The 17,900-nt window shown below is 47.6% G+C and overlaps 2 protein-coding genes and 1 non-coding gene across 3 annotated transcripts; 2 read left to right on the top strand and 1 right to left on the bottom strand.

Moving 5' to 3' along the window:
- Positions 1 to 2,135: 2,135 nt before the first annotated feature.
- TRNAS-GCU lies at positions 2,136 to 2,217 on the bottom strand. Its single transcript has one exon. It is a non-coding gene; the product is annotated as a tRNA-Ser (tRNA).
- A 1,639-nt stretch (positions 2,218 to 3,856) lies between these two features.
- LOC120704608 lies at positions 3,857 to 4,581 on the top strand. Its single transcript, XM_039989067.1, has one exon. It carries the CDS (start codon positions 4,039 to 4,041, stop codon positions 4,345 to 4,347), a length of 309 nt encoding a protein of 102 aa, XP_039845001.1. The 5' UTR covers positions 3,857 to 4,038; the 3' UTR covers positions 4,348 to 4,581.
- Positions 4,582 to 16,679: 12,098 nt separating this feature from the next.
- Positions 16,680 to 17,407, top strand: LOC120704609. The gene has a single exon (XM_039989068.1). The coding sequence runs from the start codon at positions 16,844 to 16,846 to the stop codon at positions 17,159 to 17,161; it is 318 nt and encodes a 105-aa protein (XP_039845002.1). The 5' UTR covers positions 16,680 to 16,843; the 3' UTR covers positions 17,162 to 17,407.
- Positions 17,408 to 17,900: the final 493 nt, after the last annotated feature.

Below are 17,900 nucleotides of genomic sequence, written 5' to 3' on the forward strand. Positions count from 1 at the left end.
ACAAAAAAAAGAGAAAGCCCGTGGAGCCCATCCAAGGCCCGCCAAGCCCATCGCGGCAGCACCACCCGCCGCCGCCCGCCCGTGCAGCCCCCGTAGAGCCCTGCCGCCGTGGAGGTCCCGCGCCGCCGTGGAGCCCCCGCGCGCTCAAGAACGTGCCGCTGTGCCGCCGTGAGATCCCCGCCCTGCTCGAGGCCCGTCGGCGAGGGGAGAGGCCCGCCGCCCCCTGCTCGAGGCCCGCCGGCGAGGGGAGAGGTGCGCCACCACCGGCCGGATCCGGCCTCCCTAGGCCATCACCGGCCGGATCCGGCCGCCTTGCGCCACCACCGGTGAAGGGGAGGCCGGTGAGGGTGAGGTCGATGAGGAGAGGAGGCGTTGGCGGGGGGAGGAAGAAGTTGCCCACCGGGTCTGCCGCCGTAGGCCGTCGGCACCGCCGCCGGATCCACCCTGCGGCAGCCAGATCCGCCTCGGACGAGCACGGCGCACCGTGCCCGGCCCTCCGCTCCACCCCGCTCCGTCGTGGCTCCGCCGGGGGCTGGGGGCCGGCCGCCCCGCCGTGTTCGGCCGCGCCGCCAGGGGCCGGGGGCCCTCGCCTCGCCGGGACCGGGAGCTCCGCCCGCCCCGCAGTGGCCGGCCGCGCCGCTGGGGGCCGGGGGCCATCCGCCTCGCCGAGACCGGCCAGTCCGCCTACCCTGCCGTGCGTGGAGTCCGTGCGTGGGAGGGGAGAGAGAGGGAGGGTGAAGAGAGGGAGAGGGAGAGGAAGGCTGCGGCGGCTGCGGGGGTGAGGAAGAGATTGAAGTGATTTTAGGGTTTGATGTTTCTTTTATAGGTTGGAGGTGTTAGTGGGCTCATGTGGGCTGGACATCTGGGCCTGATTTTTGGAGGCGGACGACTTATACACGTCCGCCTCCATTAATGATTAACCGAGGCGGGTATTTTTAACCGCCTCGATAAATAGGACAACCACCTCGGTTAATCTATTTCGCGAGGCGGTTTTTATAACCACCTCGGTTAATAAAAAATGACCGCCTTAGTTAATCGCAGTCATTAACCGAGGCGGTTTTTTAACCTACCCGCCTTCTAGGCATTTTCAAAGCGCATCGGTTAATCGGTTTTTGTAGTAGTGTTCACCATATACTTGTGCAAGAAATAATCCCATTCATAGGCATCAGAAATGGCTAGCCACTTTCTCCTTGTTGTCCTGGTAGCTTCAATCCTTCATGTGGCTTATGCTACAACATCTACAACTTCAGTCAACTTAACAGCAGCGGCGACCACGACAGCATACGATGTCCTAGAAAAAAAAACAACCTACCGCGTGGCCTTCTCCCCAATGGCGTGCAGTCATACACTCTCAATCCAGAAGGTAAATTTGGGGTGACCCTTCCTAGGGAGTGCGACTTCCCTATCACCTTCGGTGGCCAAGAGTTTCGTTTCGCCACCACGGTTGGTGGTGTCATCGGATCCGGATCCGGATCCATCCCATCCATGAGGTGTACGGTGTGAGGGTACAGATCAAGTTTGGGTGGCTTGGGTTAAGACAAGTTGATCGTGCCGGTGACCAGCTCACGCTCCAGGTGCAGCAGTTCACGCAATCATTTCCGGCCAGCGCCTTTTCCGTGAGCCCATCGTGCAGCTGAAGCTTCGATTGATCTAAGCATGTGTGGAGTGCGTTTCATTGCACCTTGATTTTCTATGTCAATGTACTCACAATGAACTTGTGTTCTTGAGGTGGATAATTTGAGTGATTTTGTAATAAAAGCTGAATTTCATGTTTTGGCCCGTGGACGAAAACTGCATGCAAAAGTTGAGCTCCATTTGTAATCTCGTGTCTTTTTTATTTAACATCTCCAACAGCACAACAAGTACAACTAAGCCAATCTAGCTGCTGGAAATATAACTAAGTTTGACTGGAGGTGGTATTGGCGTCCTGAAATGTAAGATGTAACTAAGTTTCGAGGTGGTACTGGCGTAAAAAAATGTGATTAGGAGGCCACACAACGTAGTGGTAGATATGGCTGCCCGGAGAAGTGTTAGCTAGGGTAGGTACTTGAGGTGATAAGGGTTTGATAACGAGTCTGAAGTCGTAGTTCTAGCTGAAACAGAATTGAAAAATGAAAAAGATAAAAAAGGGTAAACGTCGCCTGAGAGATTCGAACTCTCGCGGGGAAACCCCATGTACTTAGCAGGCACACGCCTTAACCACTCGGCCAAAGCAGTTGCTCGCCCACTAACAAAGTTACAATTAATAACAAATAAAGTCCCAAAAATGTTGGCAACCATCTTTTCCGGGCTCCCAGTATGCCACGCGCGTCTCCCCGACTAAAACGGGCTGGTCCGGCAGCTTAGCATGTTGTATGTCGTCTTAGGCAGCTGCTGCCAACCACGTAGTCCGTATGATTAATTTCCCACATGTCAGCTCCGTCCATTTGCCAATGCAAAGCTAGCTACATACATGCCTTTGTTTTCCCAGGAGTGGACACACAACCGGCCACCTTGCATAAAGCTAAGTAACACGACTCGACGACACGAGGGCCGTACCGGCAATTCCGGAGGCCTGTGCGAAACTATGAACTGGGGCTCTAGTGCCCAGGGAAGTTCAGAAGACAAAAGTGCAGATGTCGCGAATCGCGTCATGCCTGACGAGCGGTGACGGCGGAAGCAGGAAAGATCGTGTGGCGGTCTGCGGATTGGATCGAAAGACAACGATCGAGCGGCACGTTTCCTCTTCTATGATATATTTATGCCACAGTTTGCTTCGTATTAGGTCAAAATACAACTAAAACAAATATTACTATATAACTATAGCTAGCATACTCATTATATTTTGGGGGCCCTGAAAGTTGTGGGGCATGTGTGGTCGCACGGGCCTAAAAATGGGCCTGTCGACACCACACATTTGCATTTATCACCAGCGCGGCTGGGGCCCTGTCCGTTCTCGTGCATGAACAAGAAAGCAAGGCAATCGCCAAGGGGCTTGCGAGGCAAGCATGGGCTCGAACGCTGACGCTGCAAAAACCACTGAGCGCTTGCTTGGCTTGCAAGGGCCAGCTTAGCTGCCTGGAACCGCGTCCGGAGAACCCGGCCGGCCGGGCGCCACGTGAACTCACGTTGCCCTGACGCTGTGTCCTCCTGTTGGTTTCAGGCCGCCCGGACCCGGCAGAACACGCCACGAGAATGGATCGCGCTTAATCGATCCTTGCTGCTAGGTTAGCGGCTAACCAGGTCGGTCGGGACTGGATCAGCATTGCATTGCACATCTCTCTGTGTGTCTCTACCATCAATCACAAGCAAAGTGCTACATAATGACCTCACACTGCACTCTAATCAGCTCGGATCTGGAATTTTGGATAAGCTTGATCGAGCTTTCTGCCTTTTCTCAAATGGAGTCAGGCATTGCTTCTTCTTATTACAGAAACTTGAACGTGCATCCTTCATTCATCTCGATCGCCTAAGCTGATCTCCAACCAAACAATTCAGATTAAGTACAAAAATGACCTAACTGATGAACCCCTGCTTTCCAAACGTGTCAACCTCCAAGTCCAAGACACTCTGTTCAACGCTAGCTGGGTCTGAAGCTCCGAGGTCGGAGGCAGACAAATTTGCGTACCCTGATGGTGCATTCTGATAAAAGTTTCGGTAGTGGAAACAAAACGTGCAGGCTTGCGCCTCCTTCCTTCGCCCACAAGCACGGCCGGTCCGCCCAGCAGACGGACACCGGATCGAGCCGGACAACACGCATTCATCTCTCAGATCCCAGCGCACACCATCGCTTGCGTACAAGCCTTGCGCAGGCGGCCATATCGAGCTGGCCGTGTTGCCTATATAAACCAATCCCCATCCAAGAACTGAAGAAACCAAACCAACCATTCGAGCTCATACGCCGTCATCTATCTCTTCGATCATCACAAGCTTAGCTTAATTAGCTGCACAGATCACAGAGAGCTTATCATCCACCTTTATCATTTGAAGCCGTCGACAGCGAGTGACCGATCACACAGCGCATCGAGCCGAGCAAGGTGATCGACACTGGTAGCAGCAATGGGGAACGTGGAGGCGACGCCGTTCGCCGTGTCGCCGGAACTCGGCGACGCGCTGGCCAAGGTGGCCGTGTTCGCGCTGGTCCAGGCGCTGGTCTACCTGATCCTGCGCAAGTCGTCGGACGTCTTCGCGCCGGGGAGGACGAAGGCGAGATCGCTCAGCTTCCGCCCCATGCGGAGCATGAGCGTCCGCCGCGTGCTGGCCGCGTTCTCCGACGTCCCCGTCGACGTCCCGGAGGTCGGCGCGCCGGCGCCTTCGCCGCTGGATAATCCGGGGGCTGATGATGAGCGTGCGAGCTGGCTCAAGTGATCATCCTTCGGTTCGATGGTTTTCTCGGCGGTGACCTTGATTAAACAAATTTAGCTAGCGATCGACCTATCCTAAGCCTAACTAGTATACTAGGAATTACCCAAACCTAAAATTTCATTTATTACATGTAAAAATGGTAGTGTCTGAGGTATGATGTGCAGTCGTGTACGGTACTATGAATGTACAGATAGTTTGTGACTTTGTGTATTGAGCTCCGTTCTGATAGTTTGGGCATTGAGCTTGATCAGGAAATTCCTGAGTCTGGGTCACTTCTCTTGATGATCTTCTGCTTTTCCCTGGCGCCGTTGATGGTTGCTTGGCTTCATCACCACAATTACTAATTCGGTTTCGGATGTGCACGACTGCTGCTTGTTTGCATATGACAAAGCGTAGCAGTGGGCCGATTTCTAAAATAAAGGTTACGAGCCCAAATGAGATCAAGTGGGGGGCTCTTTCTCTTCGGGATGTGGCTCCGTGTCGCTCGTGCTACAAATCGAGAAACCATCGTCTGAACGAATACAGATTCTCTGTTGGGCTAATTTATTAATGTATTTGGGCCAATATAGAGCGGTTCGTTGCGGCTGATTAGCCTAATAGCGAAGCTCCGTGCGGCTGGTCACATGCAAATTGATCTGTGCATGCCCGTATGCACGTGCAAATTGATTTGACTCTACACACATGCATACAAAATTGCCGTACTTATCTTTCTTTTTTCATTTCTTTTTATTCTTTCTTTACTTTCTTTATTTGTTTGCTATTCCAGATATTTCTTCTCTAATATATAAGTATAATTTGACTTTCTTTTCTATTCAATTTCTTTTTTCTTTCATTATTTTCTGATTTTTTCTTCTAGCGAGTAAGTTATGTGATTGATATAAATAAATTAATATTTAGTATTTCTTTTTTATGTTGCATTCTAGTTTGGCCCTTACTTCCAATTTAATAATTTATGTTTTTATATACTAATTTCATTTAGTATGTGTATAACTGTATATATACTTATAAGAATATTTTTTTATAATGTAGATGCATTTGTCCATCATGTAAAATTATTTTTTTGTCTGTAACGAATTTGTTCGTAAACCAAATTTTTTGTTGGTTTTGAAGATTAACTTGTTCGGCCATGTTGACTCATTTGTTCGTGATATTAATTTTTTATTATTTAGTCTATATAATTAATTGTTCATGATATTTAATATTTTATTCTTTGTAAATTATTATTTGTTCATCAAAATTGAGGTAACACTTTAACACATCTTGATTTTCCGAAAAAATATTGCTTTATGAGTGCCAAAATAAAAGAAGGTTGTAACCTAATAGATACTTATAACATCTAACCGCACGAGTAATAAATAGAAACAATTAAAAAAAAGTAATGTTACAAATAGTAACATATAGCCGTGCAAATACGCGGGTGGCCTTCCTAGTTCTCATAAAAGTTTCGGTAATGGAAACAAAACGTGCAGGCTTGCGCCTCCTTCCTTCGCCCACAAGCACGGCCGGCCCGCCCAGCAGACAGACACCGGATCGAGCCGGACAACACGCATTCATCTCTCAGATCCCAGCGCACACTATCGCTTGCGTGCAAGCCTTTTGCAGGAAGCCGGCCATATCCAGCTGGCGTTGCCTATATAACCCAACACTACTAGAAAACGGGCCTTGGGCACCGGCTGAGAAAGGCCAAAGGCATCGGTTTCCCAACCGGTGCCCCGCAACCGCGACCATTGGCCTCTACTTAAGACACCGGGTTTTTCAACCGGTGGCTTATGCCTCCATTGGTACCGGTTGGAAATACCAGCCAGCCGGTACCAAAGAGGCTGCCTCGCTGACGTAAGGTGGCAGCCCCTTTGGTACCGGTTGGTATTTCCAACCGGTATCAATGACTTTTTCCTTTTTTTTCCCAAATCCAGTTTTGTTTGTTCTATTTATTACTGTTTATTCTTTTATAATTGCTAAACGCACTCAAGCTCTATAGTACTCTATGTTCATTGGTTGTTCGTGTTCGTTTTCAGAGAATATTTGAAACTAACTAAAAGTGAAATGCGAGCATATAATTAAGCTAATTACATGAACTAATATATTTACAAATTTACAAACATCAAGGCATAATGTTTAAAAATATTTACAAATGTACAAGTCATGGTAGCCGTCCAACTACTAGTCCCCTCAGGATGTCGATGAAAGTCCTCTATCGATGTGACCGTCGTGGTAGAACTCGCCTCTAGGATCCAAGATCTCGTTCAAAATGAATCCGGCGAGCTGCTCGCACACGGCGTTGATCCGATCAGTAGAGTAACATTCATCCCCCATTTGAGACATCTATCATTTAGGAAAAAAGCATTAACATTTTATGCGTTAGTACAATTATGAAAATATACTAGTGAACGGTTTGGACGTACTCTCATTTCTTCATCAGTAGCCTTCCTGCATGGAGTCATGATGTGCAAATAGTCGCATACATAGTACCCGCACCAATCAGTTCCTTGTTGTTGTCTCGCACACTTAAGAAGAAACAAATAAATTACTCAATTTAGAATAATTTGGGATTATATACTTAACTAGACAAATCTTTATGAATGACCATACCGGATAATCCATGTTAACGTTCAGTTCGGGCCTCCATTGACCACGTCCTTTGTTATTTTTCACAAATTTTTTCCAAACCCTACGCTCAAAGTTAAGTTTGATATTCAGGAATTATTATTAACAGAAAAAAGATTTGATTGTGCAAACTGAACTTACCTGTTCAAGGGGTCTATGATATGTTGGATTGCGGAATATGGATTTCTCATTGAGTCAAAGACTATAAGATTGCCGGTCTCTATGGAAAGTATGAGTAAAATCCAATAATAACTGCAGATATAGATAGGATATATACATAACTGTATTAGACAACTTAGTATTTATTTAGTAATATAACAGAGGTTTGAGTCGATCAAGGCTTACCCAAAGTTGTATGGTATGAATATATAGGATTTGTAACTTTGCCTAGTCAACGAATCGTACATGTTTTCGCACGTTTCCTTGTAACTTTCGTTGATCAATTTCTGGTTGACTAGCAAAGGAGACATGAAGCCGATCTGATGGTGCCATCCATGTTTTCGGCTTCTTTGGATCTCCTGTCTAAACGATGCAATACAAATTTTATAATGCACACATATAATTATGTTCTTTTTAACAAAAAGTATTAATGTAGAGGTAAGTGATACTTACAAAACCCAAATGGTGATGAGAGAGGCGTCGAGGGCTTGTCGATGGTAAATGTGATATAAATTTTGGAAGTACACCCAGAAGTCGTCCTCCCCGCGGAAGAAATCATGGTCACGATACTTGACTCCAAACATTTTTCCTTCGTCTTTCGCCATTCGCAGGTACCATCTATGCAAATTGAACATCTGCGTGCCTAGACTTTTCTCCTCTTCGTCAGTGACAAACGGTTTTCCATGCTGGAATAGAGTAATAGTGCGAGCGACAGGGATTTTTGCCTCCACATGCCCCGTTGCCTCCTCTAGCGTTAATCTAGTTTCAGAAAGAAATATTGCGGTCTGTAGGTCCGCCTGGAGTTGTACGCCCGTCGGGTGTAGGAGTGGCAACCCTGGCACCCGGAGGGGCTCGAGTTCTTTTTGTTGTGTGCCAAGCTGAGGAATGGTCTTGCCACATTTTTTCTTCAGATTTCTCACCTTGTGTACCTTTGTCAGAGTACGATCATAGTCCGAGGGTAAGTTTTTCGGTTTTGGTGGGTTGTCTAGGTTTGCGAGAAGCTTTTTCTCTAGTTCTAGAGGTACCTTTTCCCTCGGCGGGGGGACTTTAGCATTCAATTGTTCTTTTATATATCGAGCAGTCTCCTCTTTCAACTCCTCAGCGGTTTTCTCGTAGGTTAATTGTCTTTCGACCGTTTTCTGCTTCTTCTTTGAGGGTCCAGCCGCTGGGAGGGATGCTGTCTTTTTCTTTCCCTTTTCTAGTGTAGGAGGAGTTGGAGTACTCGTGGCCCTTTGCGCCGGCGGAGACGGTGGTGAAGGAGGTGGTAGTGGGGACGGCGGTGAGGTAGGCCGCGGAGACGGGCGATTGGTCTGCACGGGAGCCGTTGTGCTTGCAGTAAGTTTGATGTCGGCCTTGCGCCATAGAACGACCCCGTGCAGTGCGTCTCCCAATGTCTTCTCTCCATCCCCTCCAACGAAGTCAAGCTCAAGATCCTCATTGTTTCCAACTATCTGCTCGACTGTGACGGAGGTGTAGCCAGGAGGTATCGGCCTTCCATGAAATGTAGTAGAAGGATTCAGGGGCAGGGCTGACCCGTATGCGACATGAATGGATATATTTCTTGCTCGCACATGAAGCTCGCACGGTGTCGGCATGGTGACATCATCCACTGGATACCTCTGGTCATCTACCACCGTTGGCTCAATCTGGGGTTGCTGTTCCGCTTGTACGTCGGGCGCCACCGTGGATGCACAGCTGCTGCGTCGCTGAGAGGCCAGGCTTATCACAACATCCGGGTGCGACCGAGCAGTGCCCCTTTGGCTCAGAGCTAGCTGCACCGCCTCATTGACCCTGGCGTCCATCTGAGATTCCAAGGACGCAACCTTCTCGTTCATCTTTTCTTCTATGGCACGAAGTATCTCTTCCTGTTCGGCTTTGCTCTTTCGGTGAGTCTTGTAAGAGGGATCTCCGGCCCAAGCAACTTTCCATGGGACCACGCCGATGCCGCGGGCTCGTCCAGGGTGTTCCAGATTCTTTAATGCCCTTGTCAGCTCATCATTCTCCCTTTGAGGATGGAATGTTCCTTGTTGAGTCTCATCTATTGCAGCGACTAGATCGCGGGACACTTCTTGCATATGCTCGGGCACGACCAAACTTTCATCCAACTGGTTTAGTGTCACGTCATTAGCAAATAACCACCACTTGGATCTATCCGGCCAATCCCAAGTCGTCGGCCTGATGCCTCTATCTATAAGGTCCTGCTCCATCCTCTGCCATTTTTAACTGACTTCTTGTACCCGCCAGCCCCAAGGTGGTGGCTGTACTTCTTATTTGCAGCATTCACCTTGGCTTGTTCGGATTTTTTTGGGCTTCCTCTGATAGTTTGTATTATTTGAACTCCTCCCAGTATGGTTTAACCTGAGGAAGATCGTCCCAGTTCGGCTCCTTATCCTTCTTGATGTAATTGGTGTACAACTTCTTCTTGAAAGTTGCAAAGGCAAGGGCCATCTTTCTCAAGGCACATTTCTTCACAAGTTCTTGGTCTACTCCTTCAGAAAGAGTGAACATATCCTTGAGTTCTGCCCATAGCATTTGCTTCTGATGTGCAGGCATGGCGTGTTGCTGTTCTTCGGGTTTGGTCGTTTTCCATAGTCTTGTGGTGATCGGAATTCTTGCCCGAACAATAACCCCACATTGGTTGACAAATTTTGTGCTAGCATCCTCTGGAGCACTTGGACAGCCCTCTGCGTCCACTTCTCTGACGATATGTCTTCCCTCCATTTTCTTGGTTGGCCGGCGTCTCCCTTTTGACTGGCTCAACGAAGTCGATGCGGAGATCGACTAAATTACAAAAAAGATATGTTAATCGCAAAACTAATCTACTGAAGACACCATGCATATAGTTTTAAGATTCGTACTGGAACATGCTGATGTTGATTGGGCGGCGGCGCAAAGTCATCATCTTCTTCATCGGCATCTCCAGACATATTCAGGAACGAATCAGCTGTCCGAGCATCTTCTTCAGCGATTGGCTGGGTGGTGTTGGTCCTCGTATCTTCATTTATTGCGTCCAACATGTATTGCCCGGCGGCCTGCTCATCACCGAAGGGGTTCATCCTTAACTGAAACCGTAAAAATGTGTTAGAGTATGTGTCCATCCTTAAATAAAGCAGGAGAATTCAATTCTTTGAACGAATATGCGTGTTTGAGAGAGAGAGTGTGTGTGTGTATGTTAGAGGGACAGAGAAAGAGAGAGAGAGTTTGTGTGTGTGTGTGTGTCTGTGTGTGTTAGTGTGAGTGTGAGTGTGTGTGTGTGTTAGAGTGTATTAGACAGTGTGTGTGTGTGTGTGTCGTGGAATGGGGTCGAGGAACCGGTTCGAGGAACGGGGTTGAGAGTTGAGGGTCGAGGAACCGGGTCGAGGAACGGGGTTGAGGGTCGAGGTCTAGAGTTGAGGGTCGAGGGATGGCGAATGCGTGAGTTAGAGAGCGAATACGAAATTACTCATCGTCGTTACTCGTCGTCGTTACACGAGTTACATGCATGATAAATACATGAGTTACAAAAATACATGTTAAATACATAAATACAAGCATTATTCACTCTCTATTTAAATACATGTTATACTTGCCTTCCTCAAACTGCTCCTGCTGCTCAAACTGCTCAGAAGATGGCTGCTCCGGGTACTGATACTGGGGATACTGATCAGATGGATCAACGTCTTCTCACGAACACATGGCCAAAAACAATACACAACATAAACATACATGCAAATAATAGCAAAAACTAAGAAACAGTACAACAATACATGAAAACAGCAACCAAAACTATGCTAGAACTATTCTACGCGTTACAACGATCGCGTGGACACAAAGAACGCCTAAAACGGAGCTAGAACGTGAAAACTTCGCTTAAAACAAGGTCTAGGGGCTTTTCAGCAAGAAAAACTAATTTTCTAGGGGTTTTTTCTGCAAAACCAGGGACCTATACGTAATTAAAGGGTAGACACGGGGGTTAGGATGCAGAAAGACTAGGGGCGACGGTTGGGTGGACCGCGGGTTAAATTTTAAAGAAGATCAGGGTCTAAAACGTAAAAGCAGGGGCGGATTTGGAAATACTTTTCAACTAGCATGGACTGGGGGTTTATTTTGAAGAAGCTGAGGGGCTCTTTAGCAAAACACGTGGGCGCTGACTGTTATCCGCCTGGATTGACTCGGGCTCGGGTGTTTCCGGCAGTTGGATCAAGATCGAGCGGCTGAGGTCGGTTGGGCGCGCGGGGCGGCGGCGCGAGTCGCCGGAGACGACGCTCCCGCGGCGGAGGCTCACCGGAGATGGCCGAACTCGGCCCTCCGGGGGTCAAATCGATCGGGCTTTGGGTCTATGATGGACTACGCGGCATGCGTGATCCACCTATGGCCTGTGCCGGGCTAGGGAAGGCTCGGGGCGGCGGGTTCGACGGCTGTGGCAGCTCTGCGCGGCGGCGCTCGCCGGGGCGTACGCGCTGGGCGGCTTTGGGGCTCGGATCCGGGCGCAAAAGGATGGCGGGGGCTTGGGGGACTTACCGAGGCTCGAAATCGAGCAAGGCGGCCGTGCAGGGGCGGTGGCGTCGAAGGCGAGCGGCGAGGGCGGTGCGGTGCCCGTGGACGAGTCGATGTAGGGGTCCTCTGGGACTCTTGGCTCCACGGGAAGCTTCGGGGTCGAGCTGCGAAGCCGGTGGAGGGGTCAGGGAGGTCGGAATCGCGCCGGCGACGTTGAATTTCACGGGCGGAGCACTTACCGGCGGCTAGAGCGGAGGAGGTGCGGGGGCCACCGGCGCGGGCGGATGACGCCGGACCGAGTGCAGAGAGGAAGAGGCGGCGGCGTGACAATGTGGCAGCGGCGGCACGACTATGCGACGGTGCGCGCGCGGAGATGAAGGGCGGCGGTGGTCGACCAGAGGAATGGAGGAGCAGTGGAGAATTGGGAGGAAGAAGGCAATGATTTTATACCCCTGGCCAAAGGTACCGGGTCAAAAATTCAGCCGGTACCTATGTAGGCCTTAGGTACCGGTTGTATCTCCAACCGGTGCCTTAGGCGAGACTTAGGTACCGGTTCTCCGCACACCCGGTGCCTTAGGGCCCAACGGGCGGGAAATGAAAAGCCCCTATGGTACCGGGTGGATTAACAAAACCGGTACCTTAGGTCTTTTGCAGTTCACTTTTCAATCTTCTTTGACCCCCTTTGAACGGAATTCGTCAGTATCTCAATGGTAACTCGCGGAAATTTGGGCTTCGCGGCCACGGTTCGACTCCCGCGCGACGCCCCACTTTTTTTTACCCAAATAGGACCCTAAGGTACCGGTTGGATTTTCCAACCGGTACCAAAGGTTATCTTTTCTTTTCCCCTTTCTTTTTCTCTTGTAAATCTATTAATTGCCTCATAATTTTAATTACTACATAATAAATCATTTGGGTGCATAACTAATTATTTTAATTGCATAATAAATCAAATAATTGCATAAGAAATCTAATAATGTTCACAGAAAATATTACAAGACATAATCATTCAACTAAGAGAATATTAACGATGGTTCGCTTTACAATCGTCCCTTCATTATGATCATGATATGCGTACGGAGCCTCCTCTTCGGCTAAAAGAATACTTGTGTCAACCTCCACTGCGAACGGAGTCATATCTTCAACCTTATTGTATTCTTCTTCATCTGTGACATCGTCGACTCCCACAATTTTTCTTTTTCCTGCCAGAACAATATGACGCTTTGCCTCATCTCCGGCACCTACAAAACTTGATTTATTCCTAGACTTGTCCTTTCTCGTTTTGCTAGACATGTCCTGCACATAGAAAACTTGAGTGACATCTTTAGCTAGTTCGAATGGTTCGTCTCGATAGCCAAGCTCTTTGAGGTCTACCGTTGTCATTCCGTACTCGTCGATATCGACACATTTTCCTGTGAGTTTAACCCATTGACAACGAAATAGAGGTATCTTCAACGGCCCATAGTCGAGTTCCCAGATCTCTTCAATGTAACCAAAATATGAGTTCGTTTGGCCACTAGAGTCGGTGGCATCTATACGGACACCACTATTTTGATTGGTGCTCTTGTTATCTTGGGTTCTTGTATAAAATGTGTAACCATTAATTTCATATCCTTAGTACATCAGGATTGAATTTGCCGGACCCCTGGCCAGCCAAGCTAGCTGCTCATGAATTTGATCGTTGGCCATGACTTCCTTCTGCAACCAGGTGGCGAATGTATCGTTATGATGTTTTGTAATCCATGTCTCAGACTTCAAAGGGTATATACTTCGCACAATTTGCATGTGCTCCTCTATGTATGGAGCCACCAAGGCTGATTGTTGCAGAACTGTGAGATGTGCTTTGCTCAACGTGGCATGATCTGTGGCATTTACTGATTTTCTTCCAAGTGTGCCCTTTCCAATCAGCCGCCCCTCATGACGTGATACTGGAATCCCAATTGGGCAGAGTTCTTCCACATAGTCAACACAAAATTCAATGACCTCCTCTATGACGTAACCCTTCGCAATGCTTCCTTCTGGACGAGCCCGATTACGAACGTATTTCTTTAGTACTGCAAAGTATCGTTCAAAAGGGAACATATTATAAAGGAAAACAGGACCGAGAATACCAATCTCTTTGACTAGGTGAACTAGAAGATGCGTCATAATATTGAAGAATGATGGAGGAAATATCATTTCAAGACTGACTAAACTTTGGACAACATCCTCTTGTAGCCTGCTTAAACTCGATGGATCGATTGTCTTCTGAGAAATTGTGTTGAGAAATGCGCATAGCTTTATGATTGTTGCTCGAACATTAGATGGTAGAATACCTCTAAGTGCAATTGGAATCAATTGCGTCATCAACACGTGACAGTCATGGGACTTTACGTGTGCGAATTTCTTCTCTTTCAAGTTCAGTAGCCTCTTTATATTCGAAGAGTAGCCTGATGGGACCTTGATACTGTTCAAACAGTCGAACATACTTTGCTTCTCTTTCTTACTAAGAGTGTAGCACGCAGGACCTAGATAATGACATCCTTTATCCTTTTTTCTGGATGTAGGGCGGCCCATTGTTTCATACGTTGAAGATCTTGCCGCGCTTCCAATGTATCCTTTGCCTTACCGTAGACACCAAGGAAACCTAGAAGGTTCACACAAAGATTTTTTGTTAGGTGCATCACATCAATTGCATGGCGGACGTCTAAGACTTCCCAATAAGGTAACTCCCAAAAAATACTCTTCTTCTTCCACATAGGTGCACGTCCGTCATCACTCTGCACTGATTTGCTGTTGGGTCCTTTTTCGAATACTACTTTTATATCTTTGACAATTTCAAACACCATTTTTCCACAATGGTGCCTAGACTTGGTACGATGATCTGCCTTTCCATCGTAGTGAGCATGCCTCCTCCTTAATGGGTGCTTGATCGGAAGAAATCGACGATGACCCATATACACGATCTTCCTACAGTGCTTGAGGTACATGCTGTCGGTTTCTTCTAAACAATGGGTGCATGCCCTATAACCCTTATTGGATTGTCTGGAGAGGTTACTTAGTGCTGGCCAATCGTTGGTGGTTACGAAAAGTAATGCACGCAAGTTAAAATGATCCTCTGCGTGCGCATCCCACATACGAACGCCCTCATCTTTCCACAACAATAGAAGATCCACAATCAGTAGTTTCAGATACACATCTATATCGTTACCGGGTTGCTTCGGGCCGGGGATAAGCACCGGCATCATAATGAATTTCCGCTTCATACACAACCAGGGAGGAAGGTTGTATATACAGAGTGTTACAGGCCAGGTACTATGACCACTGCTCTGCTCACCGAAAGGATTCATGCCATCCGTACTTAAGCCGAATCTTATATTCCTCGCTTCATTTGCAAATGTTGGGAATGTTCTGTCCATTTTTCTCCACTGCGACCCATCAGCGGGGTGTCTCAACATATTGTCTTGCTTACGTTCTTCTTTGTGCCATCGCATCAATTTAGCATTCGTTTTGTTCATGAACAAACGTTTCAGACGTGGTATTAGAGGAAAATACCACATCACCTTGGCAGGCACCCTCTTCTTGACACGCATCCCCTCAACGTCGCCTGGATCATCTCGAGGGATCTTATACCGGCATGCGTTGCATACAGGGCATGAATCCAAATTTTCATACTCACCTCGATATAGGATGCAGTCATTAGGACAAGCATGTATCTTCTGTGCCTCTAATCCTAAAGGACAAACAACTTTTTTTCCTCGTATGTTGTCTCCGGCAAGGTGTTACCCTCAGGGAGTAAGTTTTTAATAAGTTTCAGCAACTCCTCGAATCCCTTGTCAGACAAACCATTTGATGTCTTCCATTGCAATAATTCCAATGTGGTACCCAACTTCTTTTGGTCTTGTTTGCAATCAGGGTACAACAATGTTCTGTAGTCCTCCAACATACGCTTCAGATCTCTCGATTCTTTTTCTGTTTCGCAACCTTCCTTAGCTTCGCGCAGCATCTGACCAAGATCATCTTCTACAACGTATCCTTCAGTATCTTCTTCAGGCTCACCCATTGCAGTGTCGTTGAAAAAGGAATTATAATTGGCTGCAAAGTCAGGAATCATGTCCTCTTCTTCTACATTATTATCCAGCTCAATTCCTCTTTCGCCATGCTTGGTCCAAACATAGTAGTTCGGCATGAAACCACTATTGAACAAGTGACTATGGATGGTTCTTGATGATGAGTAATCCTTCTCATTCTTACAGAATTTGCATGAACAACGAACGAAACCGTCATACTTGTGTTTCTCGGCCGCTTCTATGAATTCATGCACGCCATCAATGAACTCCTTTGAACGCCGATCGGCCATGTACATCCATTGCCGACTCATCTAGGTCCACAATACATTTATATACATCATTTAGTGTACAAATAATACATTCATACTATATTAAATTTGAATTCAAATATATAATTGATAATGCTTATAACTATAATAAATAGATACTATTCACTTATCAAATAAATTAAATAATAACTGCTTCTAAAAACCAATTGCTAAGTTATGGAGAAACATAACTAACCTTTTTTGAAGAAAAAAATCGCCTCCCCTCCCCTCACTCAGCTGCCATGAACAGTGAGTTCATGGCAGCTTGGAGGGGGGAGGGGTTGGGGTATTTATAGGCGTGGCTCAAAGGCACCGGTTGGTGCTCAACAACTGGTGCCAAACAAAAGGCATAGGCACCGGTTCATGTTACTAACCGGTGCCTTTGTTGTGGGCACGTGGCGGCACCGGGCCATGGCAAAATCCGGTGCCATTGTCCACCCTCGTGGCACCGGTTGGTTCCACCAACCGGTACCTATTCCTCTATGTGATTTTGATATCGGTTGGTGGCACTAACCGGTTCCTATATTGAAGTTTTGGTACTGGGTGATGCTTTAACCCGGTACCAAACACTTTATCTTTGATCGACGCTGGCCAAAAGTACCAGCTGCTTTTGCAGCCAGTACTAATGCGTGGCATTAGTACCGGTTGCAACAGCAGCTGGTACCTTTGGCCAGGACCTTTGGCCTGTTTTCTAGTAGTGCAATATAATCCATCAAGAACTGAAGAAACCAAACCATTCGCACACATACTCCGTTATCTATCTCTTCGATCATCATAAGCTAAGCTTAGCTGCACAGATAACATAGAGCTTGCTTATCATCCATCTTTCGAATTTGAAGTCGTCAATAGCGAGTGACTGATCACTGCAGCGAGCGCGCCGAGCAAGGTGATCGGCTGCTAGCAGCAATGGGGAACATGGAGGCGACGCCGTTCGCCGTGTCGCCGGAGCTCGGCGACGCGCTGGCCAAGGTGGCGGTGTTCGCGCTGGTCCAGGCGCTGGTCTACCTGATCCTGCGCAAGTCGTCGGACGTCTTCGCGCCGGGGACGACGACGGCGAGATCGCTCAGCTTCCGCCCCATGCGGAGCATGAGCGTCCGCCGCGTGCTGGCCGCGTTCTCCGACGTCCCCGTCGGCATCCCGGTGGACGGCGGCGCCGGCGCGCCGGCGCCCCCGCCGCTGGATAACCCGGGGGCTGATGACGAGCGTGCGAGCTGGCTCAAGTGATCCTTCGATTCGATGGTTTTCTCGCCGCCGGTACCTTGATTAAACAAACTTAGCTATTGATCGACCTATCCCTAAGCCTGACTAGTACTAGGAAATACCCAAAACTAAAATTTCATTTCTTACATGTAAGAAATCGTAGTGTCTGAGGTATGATGTGTAGTCGTGTACGGTGCTATGAATGTACAGATAGTTTGTGTATGGAGCTCTGTTCTAATTAATTGTTTGTGCATTGAGCTTGATCAGGAATTTCCTGAGTCTGGGTCACTTTTCTTAATGATCTTCTTCTGCTTTTCCCTGGCGCCGTTGATGGTTGCTTGCTTCATCATCAGAAATTCAGAATTTCTAATTCGGTTTCGGATGTGCACGACCGCTGCTTGTTTGCATATGACAAAGCGTAGCAGTGGGCCGATTTCTATTTGCGCAGATAGACAGTTTCGAAGTAGCCTCGAAAGCCCAGTTACAGCCCACTCCATCGTATACAACGGTTGTCTGACTCTCAATTGCAAACAAGTGTTACTGAGGCCCTGATTAGTTCTAAAAAACTTGCCTATTAAATTTTTGGACACATACATGGAGCATTAAATGCAATTGGAAAAAATAACTAATTACACAGTCTAATTGATTACTACTAGATGATTCTTTTAAACCTAATTAGTCCATGATTGGACATTATTTGTCAAGTAATAACGAAATATGCTACAGTACCAAAATCCAAATTTTTCACCAACTAAACACACTA

This window comes from Panicum virgatum, chromosome 4K (genome assembly GCF_016808335.1).
Source record: "Panicum virgatum strain AP13 chromosome 4K, P.virgatum_v5, whole genome shotgun sequence".
Classification (NCBI taxonomy): domain Eukaryota; kingdom Viridiplantae; phylum Streptophyta; class Magnoliopsida; order Poales; family Poaceae; genus Panicum; species Panicum virgatum.